The sequence below is a fragment of the Onychostoma macrolepis genome, chromosome 22 (genome assembly GCF_012432095.1).
Source record: "Onychostoma macrolepis isolate SWU-2019 chromosome 22, ASM1243209v1, whole genome shotgun sequence".
Lineage (NCBI taxonomy): Eukaryota > Metazoa > Chordata > Actinopteri > Cypriniformes > Cyprinidae > Onychostoma > Onychostoma macrolepis.
Genome location: NC_081176.1, coordinates 2851606 through 2867451, shown reverse-complemented (window position 1 = coordinate 2867451; position 15846 = coordinate 2851606). Strand labels below are relative to the sequence as shown.

General features: G+C 37.2%; 2 protein-coding genes and 1 long non-coding RNA gene across 3 annotated transcripts; 1 reads left to right on the top strand and 2 right to left on the bottom strand.

Moving 5' to 3' along the window:
- The first annotated feature begins 307 nt into the window (after window positions 1-307).
- On the top strand, window positions 308-2132 carry LOC131530128 (uncharacterized). The gene is made up of 6 exons (XM_058760251.1): window positions 308-439; window positions 658-990; window positions 1142-1444; window positions 1539-1658; window positions 1861-1952; window positions 2082-2132. The coding sequence occupies exons 1-6, from the start codon at window positions 391-393 to the stop codon at window positions 2130-2132; spliced, it is 948 nt and encodes a 315-aa protein (XP_058616234.1). The 5' UTR covers window positions 308-390.
- Window positions 2133-2894: 762 nt separating this feature from the next.
- On the bottom strand, window positions 2895-9850 carry LOC131530125 (uncharacterized; the record flags this gene model as incomplete). Its single annotated transcript, XM_058760246.1, has 6 exons — window positions 2895-3940; window positions 4342-4404; window positions 4530-4898; window positions 5113-5448; window positions 9620-9672; window positions 9774-9850. Coding segments are annotated over 6 exons (1008 nt in total), but the record flags the coding sequence as incomplete, so codon positions are not given.
- A 644-nt stretch (window positions 9851-10494) lies between these two features.
- Window positions 10495-14252, bottom strand: LOC131529737 (uncharacterized). Its single transcript, XR_009268199.1, has 3 exons — window positions 14176-14252; window positions 13966-13992; window positions 10495-10629 (listed from the first exon to the last, which is right to left on the bottom strand). It is a non-coding gene; the product is annotated as an uncharacterized LOC131529737 (long non-coding RNA).
- Window positions 14253-15846: the final 1594 nt, after the last annotated feature.

Below are 15846 nucleotides of genomic sequence, written 5' to 3'. Positions count from 1 at the left end.
CTTGTTTCTAAAGAAATCAAACCGCAGAAGGTTTCCGTTCGATGCAAAATATGAGCTGTTATTGTCTCACCTCGACTGGCAATGCACGATGAAAGATGGTTTTAACCGTTTTACAGTTCACAACAGCTGAAGGATTATAAACTATTTCCAAATCCACAATCTTTATTTTATCACTAAATTTTGGAAGATTTATACAATATTACACTCTTTTTTTTTGGCTATTAAATCATTTAATGTCTTAATAAGAGCCAGAAGTATATTTATATACGATATAACATGCGGATCATGTGCGTTTGCATTAGGAGAGACAGACTCGTGGGAGGATTCACACCAGCTTGAGTATTTTCAGCAGATAGCCTTATTAGATCAGACAGAGAACTGGGAAAGAAAATGTTTTACATGCTTCTTTTGTTCTGTTTGTGCTGGAAGCATCTGATTGGTAAGTTATAAAAGCATTTTATTTGTTTTTGTTTCAGAAAATCAGCTACTACTGCTGTTCAAATTGGGGATTTGCATTTGCTTTTCTTCTCAGATCAATTAAATCAATCGGATTGTGAAATGTTCTTTATATTCAGGCTTCTTTTCTGCATTTCTGCTGTTGCTCTTCAGTTCAAATAAGAACCTTCATCTGTATTAAAACCCTTTCATTTTCTCCAGGTGGGTTTGGTTCACAGACAAATGTAAGACTGTCTGTGACTGAGGGAGATTCTGTTACTTTACAAACTGATGCTACTGAAATACATGAAGATGAAGACATACTGTGGTATTTTGGAGGCGAAAAATCTCTCGTAGCTAAAATCAACAGAGAGACTAAAACCTTCTTCACATATGATGATGGTCCTGATGGGAGATTCAGAGACAGACTGAAGCTGGACAATCAAACTGGATCTCTGACCATCACAAACACCAGAACTGAACATACTGGACTCTATCAACTAGAGTTAAGTGGAGCAAAACTGATATCAAATACATTCAGTGTTTCCATCTATGGTGAGTAGAGATCATTTGCCCTGTCATTCGCATATTCTTGTTTTATTTTACTGCAACCACTTACTTGATTAAATGGTTTCAGTGTGTGAGAAGACAAACACACTCACTAACTTAGATTTATCCGTATTTGTTTATCCTCTCATATTTTCAGCTCGTCTGCCTGTTCCTGTCATCAGCAGTAACTCTTCACAATGTCCTTCATCATCATCATCTTCATCACAGCAGAATTGTTCATTGTTGTGTTCAGTGGTGAATGTGAGTCATGTGACTCTCTCCTGGTACAAAGGAAACAGTTTATTGTCCAGCATCAGTGTGTCTGATCTCAGCATCAGTCTCTCTCTACCCCTGGAGGTGGAATATCAGGATAACAACACCTACAGCTGTGTGCTCAACCATCCCATCAGCAACCAGACCACACATCTGGACATCAACAAACTCTGTCACACATGTGCAGGTACAGCAGCGCTGATATGTGTGTGTTTTTACTAACCTGGTCTCTGTATTTTTTAGTAGATCAGACTGATGCATTCACTTCTTTATGATTACAGCACTGGATGAAAAGTCTACTTCACATCACATGTTGATTTCTGCTGCTTCTGCTGGATCTCTGATGATTGTAGCTGCATTCGGGATCTGCTGCATCTACAGGAAACACAGAAAAACTGAAGGCAAGTGTATCAGAAAGCAGTATTGGGTTTCACAATTCCATTGAATTACACTTATATTGCAATAAGTATAAATGGTGCTACATACACATACCACTTAAACTTAGACAGTGTTGTTAATGTTAGGCCTGTACATTATATAAAAGGTAAAGGTGTAGTTAAATTGCAGCTTTGTTTATAATGCATTGTTTTGTTTATATTATAGGTGCTTTTGATGCTAATGTAACGGTTCAAACTCCCAAAGAAGAGATCACGTACACTGATCCTACATTCTGCAAACGAATTACACCAAAACTAGTAAGTTAATTTTTATTTCTGAGTTGTGTGCATGAGTTGCATGTGCTTCTGTGCTGATCTGACACATATTTACAAATTTTAGACCTCTGCTCTGAGGAGATCAGCGGTTCTCAATTGGTGTTTTTACAGACAACCACAGAGGACACTCACGTGGAGTATGCACCTGTCTGCATGAGATGAATCTTCAGTCTTTTCTGTCCCTTTCACTGATGAGCACCCCTGAGCATTTTTGGTTTTGGTTTGTGATCTCTTACGTTTACAAGTTGTGGACAATTTTTGGGATTGTTGAGAATCCACACAGCCATGCATGTATAACTTGGCACAAATTCTGGAAAAGTCCACAAAATTACATACATGATATTGGTATAAAACTTACACATACACACTGGAAGTGCCAGTTTGAGAATCAAAGTAAAATCTGCTATGGCAGGGGTCCTTAATTCTGGCCCTTGAGGTCCACTTTCCTGCAGAGTTTAGCTCAAACCTTGATCAAACTCACCTTCCTGTAACTTTCTAGTAATCCTGAAGACCTTGATGAGCTTGTTCAGGAGTGTTTGATTAGGGTTGGAACTATACTCTGCTGGAAAGTGGACCTCAAGGGGCAGAGTTGAGAACACAGCTAAACCCTGCAGGACAGTGGCCCTCCAGGAGCAGGATTGGACCCCCCTGCCTTATAAATATATACAGACATGATTTGATCTGTTGCTTGAAATAAACCACATGCACAAGAGTGCCTATTAATAAGTGGCTGATGTGCGTTTGACAGTGCATAGTAGAGGTGTGAACCTAGCATGCAGGTGAAGGGCTTTTTCCATTCCTGCTAATGTGAAACTTACCGTTTGCTTACTACCATGCAAAAAAAAAAACAAAAAAAAAAAACACAGGAACTCAAACAGCACAGACAAAATCAATTTGCAATGATTTATTTCCACGTGAAGGTGGAGGAGTCACTCACAGGAGCAAGTCAAGTTACTTTTATTTATATAGTGCTTTATACAATACATGCAGATTTACGATATTAAACAGGAAAATAGTGTCAATAATGCAAGAGGATAGTATCTGGTTGACGATATTGCAAGAAATGAAGTGTCCCCAACTAAGCAAGCCAGAGGCAACAATGGCAAAGAACCAAAACTCCATCAGTGACAGAAATAGAGAAAAACAGGCTCGGTCGGGGGGCCAGTTCTCCTCTGGCCAGACGAAACCAGCATGGTGTGGAGCAGAACTTCAGAATATTATAATGAGGACAAGTCAGACTCCACTATCCTATAGGCCTCTATTTACATGCTACTTGCACTATTTCACTATTTTCACCAGTGTATTTTAGTGCATTTCAAAACTGTACAAAATAAATCATAGTGAAAAGTGTCAAGTCAATTCAGTTCAATTGTCATTCAAGTGTCGTGCCTCACAGGACCATAGTGGTACACATGTAAACATATTTGAACACACAGTACATGGGCATATAAATAAAACATTCCTTTAGGTCATCATATTTTGGGAAGATATTCCTGCCTAGCAATTTTTCAAAAAAAGATTGAAAAGGAATATTTTTGGTTTAAATTTTTTGGTTTCGGCCTACAGCGATGCAATAGTGTCAGCTATAATAGCTCATATGCAGTTACAGCATTAAATCCCACGCATATAAAAGAACATGATTATTGAATAGCTGTCCACTGTAGTGACCACCATGCTTAACAGGGCTAGAATAACTACCAGTGTTAGTTGAATCCAGGAAAACGTCAGCTTCACTTTTTAGAGGATGCAAAACAGCCAGGGTCCCATCATGATGCACAATCACATTGGAAGTCCTCATTGTGATGCAAGCATTTCATTAGCACTTTATGACTGTCTGAAAGCTACATAGTTGTGACAGAATTATACATACTGTAAATAAAACTCTTCCTCTGTGAAAGGGAAGTATACCAGATTATTTAATAAGGGATGCGGGACGGTCATTTTATAGGTACATTTTCTACACCATTCTCCTGTAAGAAAACAGATTGAACAGAAATGAACAGGATTGATGTTACCGTTACAAAATACTCTTCAGTTTAACAAATCTTCAGCCTGATAAACTGAATCTCATTGTCATCTTCTGTACTACAGTAATGCATCATGTCTAAATGCAGCGTCCGATGCTTTGGGATTAAAATACTCACAAACTTTTCAGAAAAAATGTGGTTGTTTCTATAAAATGGCACTCCAAAATAAAACTGCATCATGTGACTTTCTGCATGTGATTTGAAACAAAATTTCGAACTTGCAGTTAAAAATATACTTATATATACTACAAGTTCTATACTAAATATACTTACACTGGTGTCTTTGTAATGACTAAATGAAATCACATCACAAAACCAGAAAACAAACAACCACAGATTCTCACCTGCAACGACCAGCAGAACACCAACACATATTCCTGCTATAGCAAAGAAATACACAAGAAGATCTGTAATGGAAAAGACAGTCTTATTACTGGAGACTGATGACTATTGATTGTACTGAGATCTTCAACAATAAAAAACATTAAAACTGCTCAAGGGAAAATGAACTTATGGACTGAATTATACTCACCAGTGATGGGAACACTGAAGCTATTTTGACTCACAATGCTGATAATGTGGCGCCGACGGATGCTGCTGCTGTTGGTGATGATCTCAAGATGATAAAGTCCAGAGTCTGTGGTTCTGGGGTTCATGATGGTCAGAGATCCAGTCTGATGATTCAGCTTCAGTCTGTTTCTGAATCTCACATCAGCATTTTCACATTGATCATCTGTACAGATCCTACTGGGATCACCATTGATTTTTGCTATGAAAGTGTCATTGAAGTACCACGTCATCAAATCTTTGGGGTTTTTCATTACACCAGGATCTAAAGTGACAGATTCTCCCTCCTTCACTGACTTGGTCTGCGTTTTATTCATCTCTGCACCTGGAACATCTGAAACACAAACCAATAGCTGCTGGAGAATATTATAGTAGATTCTTCTGCGGAAAGGCAATTTCAGAATCCCATAATCTCTCCGACATTCGCATATGATTGTCATAATTGTCAGCTGCAACTGTACAGGTAAAGAGAATAGATAGCTTTGAAACTTCCTGATGTAATAATAAACCCAGTAAGCATGTCTTCAAACATTTATTAAATGACTCACCATGGACAGTGATCCTAAATATCTTTTCACTGATGCTTCTGCTGCTGATCATTTGTAGTTTATAAACTCCAGAGTCTGTGGTTCTGGTGTTTGTGATGGTCAGAGATCCAGTCTGATGATCCAGTTTCAGTCTGTCTCTGAATCTCTCAGTGCCTTTATTACACTGAACATCTGTACAGGTTTTAATGAGATAATCACTAATTTGGGCAATGCGAGTGTCACTAAAAAACCATTTAATCTTTTCTTGTTGGTTTGTTTTAACATCAGTGTGTAGAGTGACTGAATCTCCCTCCATCACTGACACTGACTCTCCGTCTGAATCAACACCAGATACATCTGAAGAAGAAAAGAACAGATAATTATAAGTAACTTCTAAGAACGTAGAATAGCCTATATACAACAAACAAACAAACAGGAAATTTAGTTTTTCTGCAAATTTCTAAATCTAATTGTTTTGTTGGTAATCAAAATATTAATATTAATATTATTTACTATATTGATCATTAAAGTTATTTCATAGTTTGCTAATGTTAAAAGAAGAAACTTTCAAATTTAAAAATGTAGCCTATTAGTAGATAATAGTGAATGTTGAAATGAACACACTCTAACAAGGAACAATAATTCTACAGTTTTCATTAATGCTAGGAATGGACTCTTATTGGTAAGTATTACCATTTAATTGCAACAGTCATGCTTAAAGATGGCTATCTTTAAATTTGACAAAGCGGTTTAATAAAGTATGTACTGATCTTGTGAATGAGCTAATTTTACTACACTAATATTTTTTAATTGGCTGTAAAAGCTTTATATGGGAATATTACATGACACACTGAACCAGTTTTAGACCAGTTTCACAAGAAAGATGATTTCTTGACTGCCCCAAATACTGCCTAAACAAAATACTGATTTTGTGCACTTTTTATGTACCAATATTTTAAACTGGCCTTTGAACTTGCATGGCAAAAAAGCCTTACCTTGCCAAAACACTGACAGAACCCACTGATCTAATGGCATTGTTGCGCGCTCCAAATCCAAATGCAAACTTTGCATGCAACAATCAGAGGCAGCAATTGACAGTACTCTAGGCCAATGATGTTGGGGGATCCAGTGGGGGCGGCAATCATATTTCAGTGTCCGTGCCACTCTTAATCACAACCCTGTTAAAATGTAGCGGCAGTACGTGCGCTCATTGGCGCCCCCTCCAGCTAGTGGCGCTCACAAGATCAAGGGGGTGTGGTTGGATCTAGATCCAACTCCTCCCACCTTACATTTATCCAAACCTACCCGTCTCCACCCCCTAATCCCTAAACCCACCCATTCCCATCCCTAAACCTACCAATCTCCACCCCCTGGATGTGGATCCAACCCCGCCCCCTGGATCTTTTGTTCCGCAGTGAGGGGCTACTGTCTAGGCGACCGCCTAACTTGCCTATGCCTATAACGGTACTGGTTCCAGGAACAAAATGTCTCCATTAATTTACTGCCACATGTACTGTTTGTCTGTCTATGAAAGTCGTCCACGCTGGACAGACAGGAAGTATAAACTGCTGTCGCTGTTTATGTTGCGACTCTATTCACGTGAACATCAAGTCCGGTGTTATGGATCAACTGGGGATGTGCGCGTGCACGCAAGTATGTTTACCTGGATTTCCAGCAGATATTAGATGGCGACAGATTCGTCACTGCGATATTCTACGGGTCATAGATTAAAAAACGTGTTTCACCAGTTGTTTACATTGACATCATGCATAATAAAGCGTTTTGATTCCGCTGTGTCCGTACCTGCGTATGTCACACGGTTTTAGGGAAGTTTACCATGCTCCAGTGTCACGCTCACAACCACGCCCACGTTAACACGGGACATTTGTTTCAATGGATGATCAAACTCTTCAACGAACTGAAGTAAAAATGTAAGTATTTTCTTTTCAATATTACTGTATCACATTGTGTCTGTAGTGTCCTGCCATGTGTTCTAATAAACAGATATAGATTAAGTTAAAATTAGCAGTAGCTAGGCTACCTAAAGCAAACATGAATTGCAAAGTCCTTTAATTTTTTATTGACAAGCCTGTTCATTGAGTTTATATTGTTCTTAATTAAATTATTTATTTTCTGAGTGATTTATTTATATATATAGAGAGAGAGAGAGAGATCATGAAAAAAACCCAGAGATGGGCTACTTTGGCTTGAGTTTGTGTGATTTTACTCTGCTAATTTTGTTATCTGAGATCTCTTGCTTGTACAGTCAACTCTGGTGCCTCTATCCTCTTCCCTGGACATAAAGTTTCATCCTGGATTTATGACTGATCTGAAATCAACATTTTGCATTGGCTTAGAACTCTGTTCAGAACAATTCTGTATTCAGTTTCTTATAATCATATAATCAATTAAATTAACTTAATTTTATATATGCTTAATAGTGTGTCTGTATTGTACTGTGCATTATGCTCAGTTAGGTGCTTGACTATAAATGTTGTGAATCTGTTGTCTTTCATTGAACATGTAGAGAACACTTTGTCTAAAGTAAATTCTAAGTTCATGACTCCTGCTTTTCATTTGACATATAGGCCTACTGGTCTCTTGCCAGACTACTTGTGTTTCCGACCGTAGAAAACATGTTATGAGCAGTGCATCAAAGCCAAACTCTTTAAGTATGTGTGATGAACACGGGAAGGCATTTTTTGACAGGTGTTTGACAGGTGTTTATTAGCCATGCTGTAGGATCTTTCTTATGGCCTCATAGCTTCTTTTTCTAGTTTCCATTGTCTTTTTTATGAAAGTCCTGTGACAATCACTCAGCACCCACAACTTTTTCATGACTGACACAGGCAGAACATATGATGCTGTGGATGAATTATTACATATATGGCTAATATTGCAGAAGACAGTATACGTCACTAACCTCATTTGACATCTTACACAAATATGATACCTCTCTCCCAAACATTAATTAGAATAGGAAAACCTTCAATATTTACTTTATTGCAGACTTCTTGAACTAAAAATATGACACAAAAGTCTGTCAGTTTCATAAATAATGAGTGTGGGCCTCTTTATATATATAACGGAATTATCATTTGGATTCAGCCTTTGTGACGATTTTAGATGACCCTGTGAAGAGATAACAACCCCTGCAAAAAACGTACAATCCCAACTCTGAATCAACATGCAAAACTGCAAAATTATCCTTATATTGTAATCATTATAATCAAAATATGTAAATAATTGCCTAAACATGTTTGTGCATAACTGAATGATGTTAACTACCCAGATCCAGCCCGTTTCCAGTCCAGATGGTGGATCAACACCTAGAGAAGACCACAACAGCTCTGAATGTCAGGTGGAGACCATGCCAACTAGATGTGCCGTACAGACAGATCCCCTGCGAAGATTTTGTTACCTAGCAGCCATCAGCACAACTGAACTGAGTTGGACAATCACATCGCTGCATCAACGATGAACTGACTTTAACTGAGAAACTGACTGTTTACTATTGTCCTCATTTTAGAGCTGCTTTACAGCTAAATTGAACTGTATTTGCATTATTGACACACTATTTCAGTATTTAACACTGTGAAGCTCCTTTGACACAATCTGTATTGTATAAAGCGCTATATAAATAAAGGTGACCTCACTTGACTTGACAGACCTCTATTATAAAACTACATTTCTGCAGTATGATCATTACATCGACAGTCATTTCTGACAGCAGATTTCTCTTCATAGTAAAAAAAATTAAAAAAATGCTGCTTTGAAGTTATGTATTGTTAAAAGTGTTTGTCTGTGTGTGATTTTGCTTCAACACCTAACTATATACGTTTGTTGAACATTCCCTATTCAGGATAATTCACTGCATCTTATCGGTGTCACTATTTCGAAATTATATGCCTAATGCAAAATTATAGCTTGTTTATCACTCATTCATTCACACAGCAATATTGCTGCTCAAATTTATTTACACAAATTAAGTAATATTTTTGACCAGCCTACACAGGCGTTGCAAAGAAACAAAGTAAACACCTTGTTTAATGCATTTACAATTGTCATTAGAAAAATATATATATATATTGAAACAAATGTAGCCTAAACAAATTAATCTGGGCGTGGTCTGAGACCCCACATGAAAACGCATTGAAACTTCCCTTAAACCGCGTCAGATACATCGGAACATCGACAGGGGAAACAACAGAGTATAATAATGATGCAAATATTCACAAATAATGTGGAAAGCTTTGAAATCTGTTCCGTTGAAAATTCCCTGTGACGAATCTGTGGAGGTCCAACATCTGCTGGAAACTCGGGTAAAACTATTAGCGTGCACGCGCACGTCCCCAGTTAACACGATCCCCAGTTGATCCATAACATCGGCATTTTGACATATATTTTATATTAGCCTAATTATCGTGTTTTCATAATTGTTGAAAATCGAAACTGAAACTAAAATTCGATTAACTGCACAGCCCAAGTGTCATCTTAAAAAACAGTCATTTAGAAATGCATGCCTTACCAAGCTGTAAACCCCAGACTGGGACGAAAATGAAGAGGCTCACCACCTTCACTCTGAAAAACGAATGCAGATTCAGTGGAAACAAAAGCATTTTCTGTCACTATGTCGACGTCTACCGAAAAAGCATTGGGCTAACCCCCTCCCTATGTTATACCGAGGCTTCGTAGCTTGTATCGAGAATGTCAGGTACTTCCAGACGGAGCTCCGTATCGAGGCTTGTATCCTGTGTTTTCATAACTCATCTTTGAGAGCCCCTGGTGTCTCGCTGGCCCTACGCATCTTGCGGGAGGATGGAGATGGGTATAAACGGAGGTCGGAGCCAGCTGCAAATGCCATGGCATGTATAGTTATCACTGCAGCCCGAAGACCTGCAAGTGGGAGGAGCTTATGCTGGATTTCATCGTAGTTTCAAATGATATAAATATAACGCATTTTCATAGTAGTTTAAACTGAAATTCTTAGTTTTGTCATTATTGTTTGTATCCAATACCATTCACTGTCAACACTGAAATCATGTCTTTACACATTTTGCCATGCTTTGTGATGGTGTTATTTTAAATCCTTTAACTGTAGTAATTTAAGCATATTTCTGGATATTACATTTTACTTCTGCAATTCTTCTACTGTAGCCTACCAAGCAACATTAAAGTGAGATGCAATTGCACTTAAGAGGTAAATGTGTGATACTTAAAGATACTTAAAGAATGTTGAGTACTGTTAAGAAAATTACCATTTGCCTGTACTGCACATTTTTTATTTTGCATATATTTTTTTTTAAATCAAATTACAGCAAATGACAGACTAATGTTCTTCAGAACATGTTACACAAATCAATGTATTAATTTGAAATCTCAGGGTGGGTAAATGATTTTATTTCTGATGAATCAAATTATGTACAATCATTCATTCAGCACAATAGGCTTGCATGCAGTGGACACTGCAAAACCCCAGATGCATTGCTTCCGAGTAAATTCCACAGAGCTCGCCTCGCTTGCCCTTCCCAACATAACCTGGTGGGTACACAAGAAGCACAATGAGCATTAGGGTTAACCCAAATTTAAAACATTCTCCCCATGCCATCCAAGATATGCATGACTTTATTCTCCTGTTGAACATGTACAAACATTTCAAGAATAATTTCTCAGCTCTATAGGTCTATGCTATGCAAGTAAATGGTTTCCAGAAATTTTAAGGGACGACATTAGGCCAAGTAAATGAATTATTCCTTTTAAAAAGCACTAGACAAAATTCACCATTAATTTACACAAAACTGATTATTGATTATTATTAGTATTAAATTAAAATAAAAACTTTTATTTAAACTTTAAATTATGTTTTAATTATGTTACATTGTGGATTAGGAGGTTAGAAGATGTGTTCTAATACTTTTGAAAAATGTACCTTATTCTTTAGAAAATTACACAGTAAAAAGTGAACAGTTGGATCAACCTTAAAAAAATACTTAAATTGGTAACACCTAAAAAAAGTTGATCCAACGGTTCACGTTTTACAGTGTATCTATCATAGACTGTATAAAAACAGGTATCTATTTACAAACGTTTAAGATAGTTACACTTTATAAATCAGTGCAGTCCAAAATGAAAAAGAATTACGGTAACACTTTCTATGAAGCCCATATTTATAATACATTATAAGGGTATTCTTAAGGCATTATAATGAATGCATAATACATTATAAAAAACCTTATAATATGTTATATCGTCTTATAAATAATCCTACTTAAAATACACTATAATGCTTACGCATTTGTGCTTATAACTTTTAAGATTATGATTATTTATAACACAATGAACACCATATTTGTCACGCCCCTGGACTGTTTTGTTGTGTTTTTGCTCCCCATGTGTTCTGTGAACCAGATTTCCCCCTGTCTGATTGTTAATTTGATTCCAGGTGTGTCTCCTTAGTTCCCTCGTTATCCTGTATTTATAAGCCCCAGTCCATTCAGTTCATGTTTGTCGGAATGTCTTCCCTGCCTGTGATGTGTTATTTTGATTAAAGGCTCTTATTTTGAAGAATTCCTTGTTTCAGGTTCCTGTGCTTCCCTTGAAGTGTAACAATATTAAATCTACTTTTACATTTATAATGGACTGTAAGGAGTAAAATTATTTCCTTTATGAAAATAACTCCTCGTGAAGCCAAAACTTAGGAACCCTTACAATGCAAATGTCATGCCGCAAGACAATAAACTCTCTAATCAGACAAGAAGATCTGAGAGAAAGACCATTTGGTCCATTCACCCATCCTTCCACCCTGGGCTCATGGTACTGGTCACTGAAAGAACTCAAGTTGCTACTCTTACATAAATATTTACTATATCTTAAGAATTAATGATCTTAACCCTTTCATGTTTGGTATCATTTTAAAGGTCTCGGTGCGATGGGTAAACTGGTCTCAATTTCACAGTAGTTACTTATATTATGGGAAATATTGGAAACTTAAGTGAATTCTGTACCTCTGTTGTGGGGGCGGTCTCCTTTCAAAACCTGATAAACATTGCTCTACAGGTGTGACCATTTGGGGCACGAGAACAGCTCCTAGAGAGGTTTCTCATCCCCCATACATAGATCTAATCTGTTTTGGGGCAGAAAATAAATGTTTATGGGCCTTTTGTTCTGGTAGTATTTAAGGGAAAGTTGCAAATAAGTCGGGGCGATTTGTAGTCAGATCAGCCCGTAGTGTGGAGGATATTTAATATGTTCCATACTATGTATCTTCTTCTTGAAGCCAGGTAAACATTTTATTCTTAGATTCATCTTTGAACAACTGATGTTATGTATTTTCTTATTTTTGAATTGGCTTATTGTTTTATGTAATTGGCACGACACGTTTACCTGACCAATAATAAATTGTTATATTTGACTTATTCTGATCTCTTCTGAAATCATTTTTTTCTAGTAGATTAGAGTTGTAGTCTAGTGTTTCCACAAATCTGCGTCCAGGACAGATCATACTGAAGTACCAATGAATGAAGCGGGGGCTCGTCATTAGGGATCTTCTGATTTCTGTCTGTCACTGACTTAACAAGTTACAGTTTTCGTGATTATAGAAAAAATACACTTTTTATTATGTGCTAGTAGGTTGCAGCCTATTTAAAGGTATTATAGTCACCCTGTATCCTCTGAGTAAGATCAACTGGCGAGTTTGTGCCGTGCGTTTGCAGTTGGCCAGTGAATTGCAAAGCGACATTAGGTCGCTAATGAACGAATAATTGAAAGTATGGGATTTTTGGAATAATCAAATATCTAAGTTAATGTACAATCGATATCTGTGATCAGTTTAATTATAAATATTGTCTAAGTTTAATGATCACTTGAAATTGGAGTCAGATCAAGCACGGAGTTAGACTAAAATTGAAACTAAATCCTGATAAATTCAAAAGCGCAAGTAAAAGACCGAACATGCATTAGACCTTCAACCAAGCCGCTGGATTCCGTTGTTTGGGCTAGCGGGTGGAGCCTTACAGGACTATATATCTTGACAATATTTAAGATCTGCATAGTATCTTACTACAGTACATTTTGTAAGTGGTTAGGTGTGGAGTGTTATTTGAGTGTTCCCTGTGAGGCTAATATTCATTTTAATGTGAGCTAGTTAATAATTTCAACTGAAAAAAAAAAAAATGCAGTGTTTATATTAGGTTACATTTTATTTTGATGGTCCCCTTATTCTATTGATTATAAGGAACTTTGCAACTACATGTTAATTAACTCTCATTAGAGTATTAGTAGGTTAAGGTTAGGGTAGGTATGTTGACGTACTTGCAAAGTTGCTTACAGTCAGTTTGTCTGTTGGGGAACCAATAAAATAAAGTGTTAGCATATATTTAGCAGACATACTGCTAATACTCTAATGACATGTTGCAGAGTTACTTAACAACAGCTGTCTAAAGGGTGCCATCAAACTGATATTAAAATAAATATAGTTCAAAGCAATCTGATCTTATGGCTGTTTGAGAGAAAAAAATATTACGATTATTATTACTAATAAGTGGTTATTGATGGCTTTAAGTAGCATAAGAAAGGTGGCAAGATATGAGATTTATAATATTATAACTATGAGAAATATAATCCAACTTAAGTGGATGCAACGTGTTCATTGTGTGTTATAAATAATAATACTCTTAAAAGCTATAACCACTAATAAGTAAATATAATACACTAAAACTGTTCTTATGAATATTCATAAGATGATATAACATATAAGGTTTTTTTTATAATGCATTATGCATTCATTATAATGTCTTTAAAATACCCTTAATGTATTATAAATATGGGCTTCATAGAAAGTGTTACAAAAATTACAATGTCATGCAATTACATTACCTGCTTATGGTCTTCGGTATCCATAACCTGGAGAGCAAATTAGTTGTTAATAGAAAAAGAAAAAAAAGATATTGTCAGGCACATTACAGTTTGTAAGCTGTGTGTGGTACTAAGAAAACGTTGTACAAAAGCCACCAAGAAAATGCACTTTTCACAGCTTGTAATACTTTTTATGAAACAAAACAAACAAAAATTGTACATCACGCTTACCTCTTCCACTCATCTACCGTGCCGCCGCTGAAAGTCATCGTCTTCGTTTTTTTTGGGTCCACCCATTTGCAGCTGGCTCCGACCCCCGTTTATACCCATCTCAGCTAGGCGGTCACCTAGAGCGCCACCAGCTGGAGGGGCGCCAATGAGCGCACGTACTGCCGCTACATTTTAACAGAGTTATGATCAAGAGTGGCACGGACACCCTGAAATATGATTGCCGCCCCCACTGGATCCCCCAACATCATTGGGCTAGAGTACTGTCAATCTGACGATGCCTGTATGCCATTGGATCAGAGTGCTGTCAATTGCTGCCTCTGATTGTTGCATGCAAAGTTTGCATTTGGATTTGGAGCGCGCAACAATGCCATTAGATCAGTGGGTTCTGTCAGTGTTTTGGCAAGGTAAGGCTTTTTTGCCATGCAAGTTCAAAGGCCAGTTTAAAAAAGTGAAAAAGTGCACAAAATCAGTATTTTGTTTAGGCAGTATTTGGGGCAGTCGAGAAATCATGTTTCTTGTGAAACTGGTCTAAAACTGGTTCGGTGTGTCATGTAATATTCCCATATAAAGCTTTTACAGCCAATTAAAAAATATTGGTGTAGTAAAATTAGCTCATTCACAAGACATACTTTATTAAACCGCTTTGTCAAATTTAACGCATTCCTTACGAAAGTGTCGAAATGCTGAATCAATTAATTTGCTTCCAAAAATAAAAAATAAAAATAAAAAAAAATAGAGGGCAGAGCGTCACGTTATTTAAAAGGGACGTCCACATGTCAATAAGTAATGTCAGGGGTAGTCGTGGCCTAATGGTTAGGGAGTCGGGCTTGTAACCTGAAGGTTGCTGGTTCGATTCTTGCCCCGGTGGGGATTGTGAATGAACAGCACTCTCTCCACCTTTGATACCATGACTAAGGTGCCCTTGAGCAAGGCACTGCTCCCTGGGTGCTGGAGCAAGGCTGCCCATTGCTCTGTGTGTGTGTTTGTGCACTACTAGCTGCATTCTGATTACTTTTATGTCACTGATCAGGCTTTTATAGCCCTATGTAGTTTGGGGTAACAAAGGGTTTGACTGAAATAATAATGCAATAACTGACACCACAACAACAAAACAACTGAACAAAAAAACAGATAACAACACACTGCACCGTTTAGATTTACTCATATTTCTGTTTATTCTCTCATGTTTTCAGCTCGTCTGCCTATTCCTGTCATCAGCAGTAACTCTTCACAATGTCCTTCATCATCGTCATATTGTTCATTGTTGTGTTCAGTGGTGAATGTGGGCCATGTGACTCTCTCCTGGTACAAAGGAAACAGTTTATTGTCCAGCATCAGTGTGTCTGATCTCAGCATCAGTCTCTCTCTACCTCTGGAGGTGGAATATCAGGATAAAAACACCTACAGCTGTGTGCTCAACAATCCCATCAGCAAGCAGACTCAACACCTCAACATTACTCATGTTAACATTTATTAAAAAGCTCATATATGACATTATATAGTCAGACAGATTTATGGCTCATTTTGTTCATTAAAGATCAGGGCCTACACTTATTGTACATATTGTTGATTTCTGCTGATGGATCTCTGTTGATTGTAGCTGCAGTCACGACCTTCTGGATTTGGAAGAGATGTAGAAAAATTGATCAAGAACTGTTACAAGTGTTACAA

Excerpts from the sequence above, each read along its gene's own strand:
- LOC131530128 (XM_058760251.1), top strand. The coding sequence starts at position 391 with ATGTTTTACATGCTTCTTTTGTTCTGTTTGTGCTGGAAGCATCTGATT. Across the intron at positions 440-657 it reads GTGCTGGAAGCATCTGATTG|GTGGGTTTGGTTCACAGACA; the intron begins GTAAGTTATAAA and ends CATTTTCTCCAG. Across the intron at positions 1,953-2,081 it reads AACGAATTACACCAAAACTA|ACAACCACAGAGGACACTCA; the intron begins GTAAGTTAATTT and ends GTGTTTTTACAG.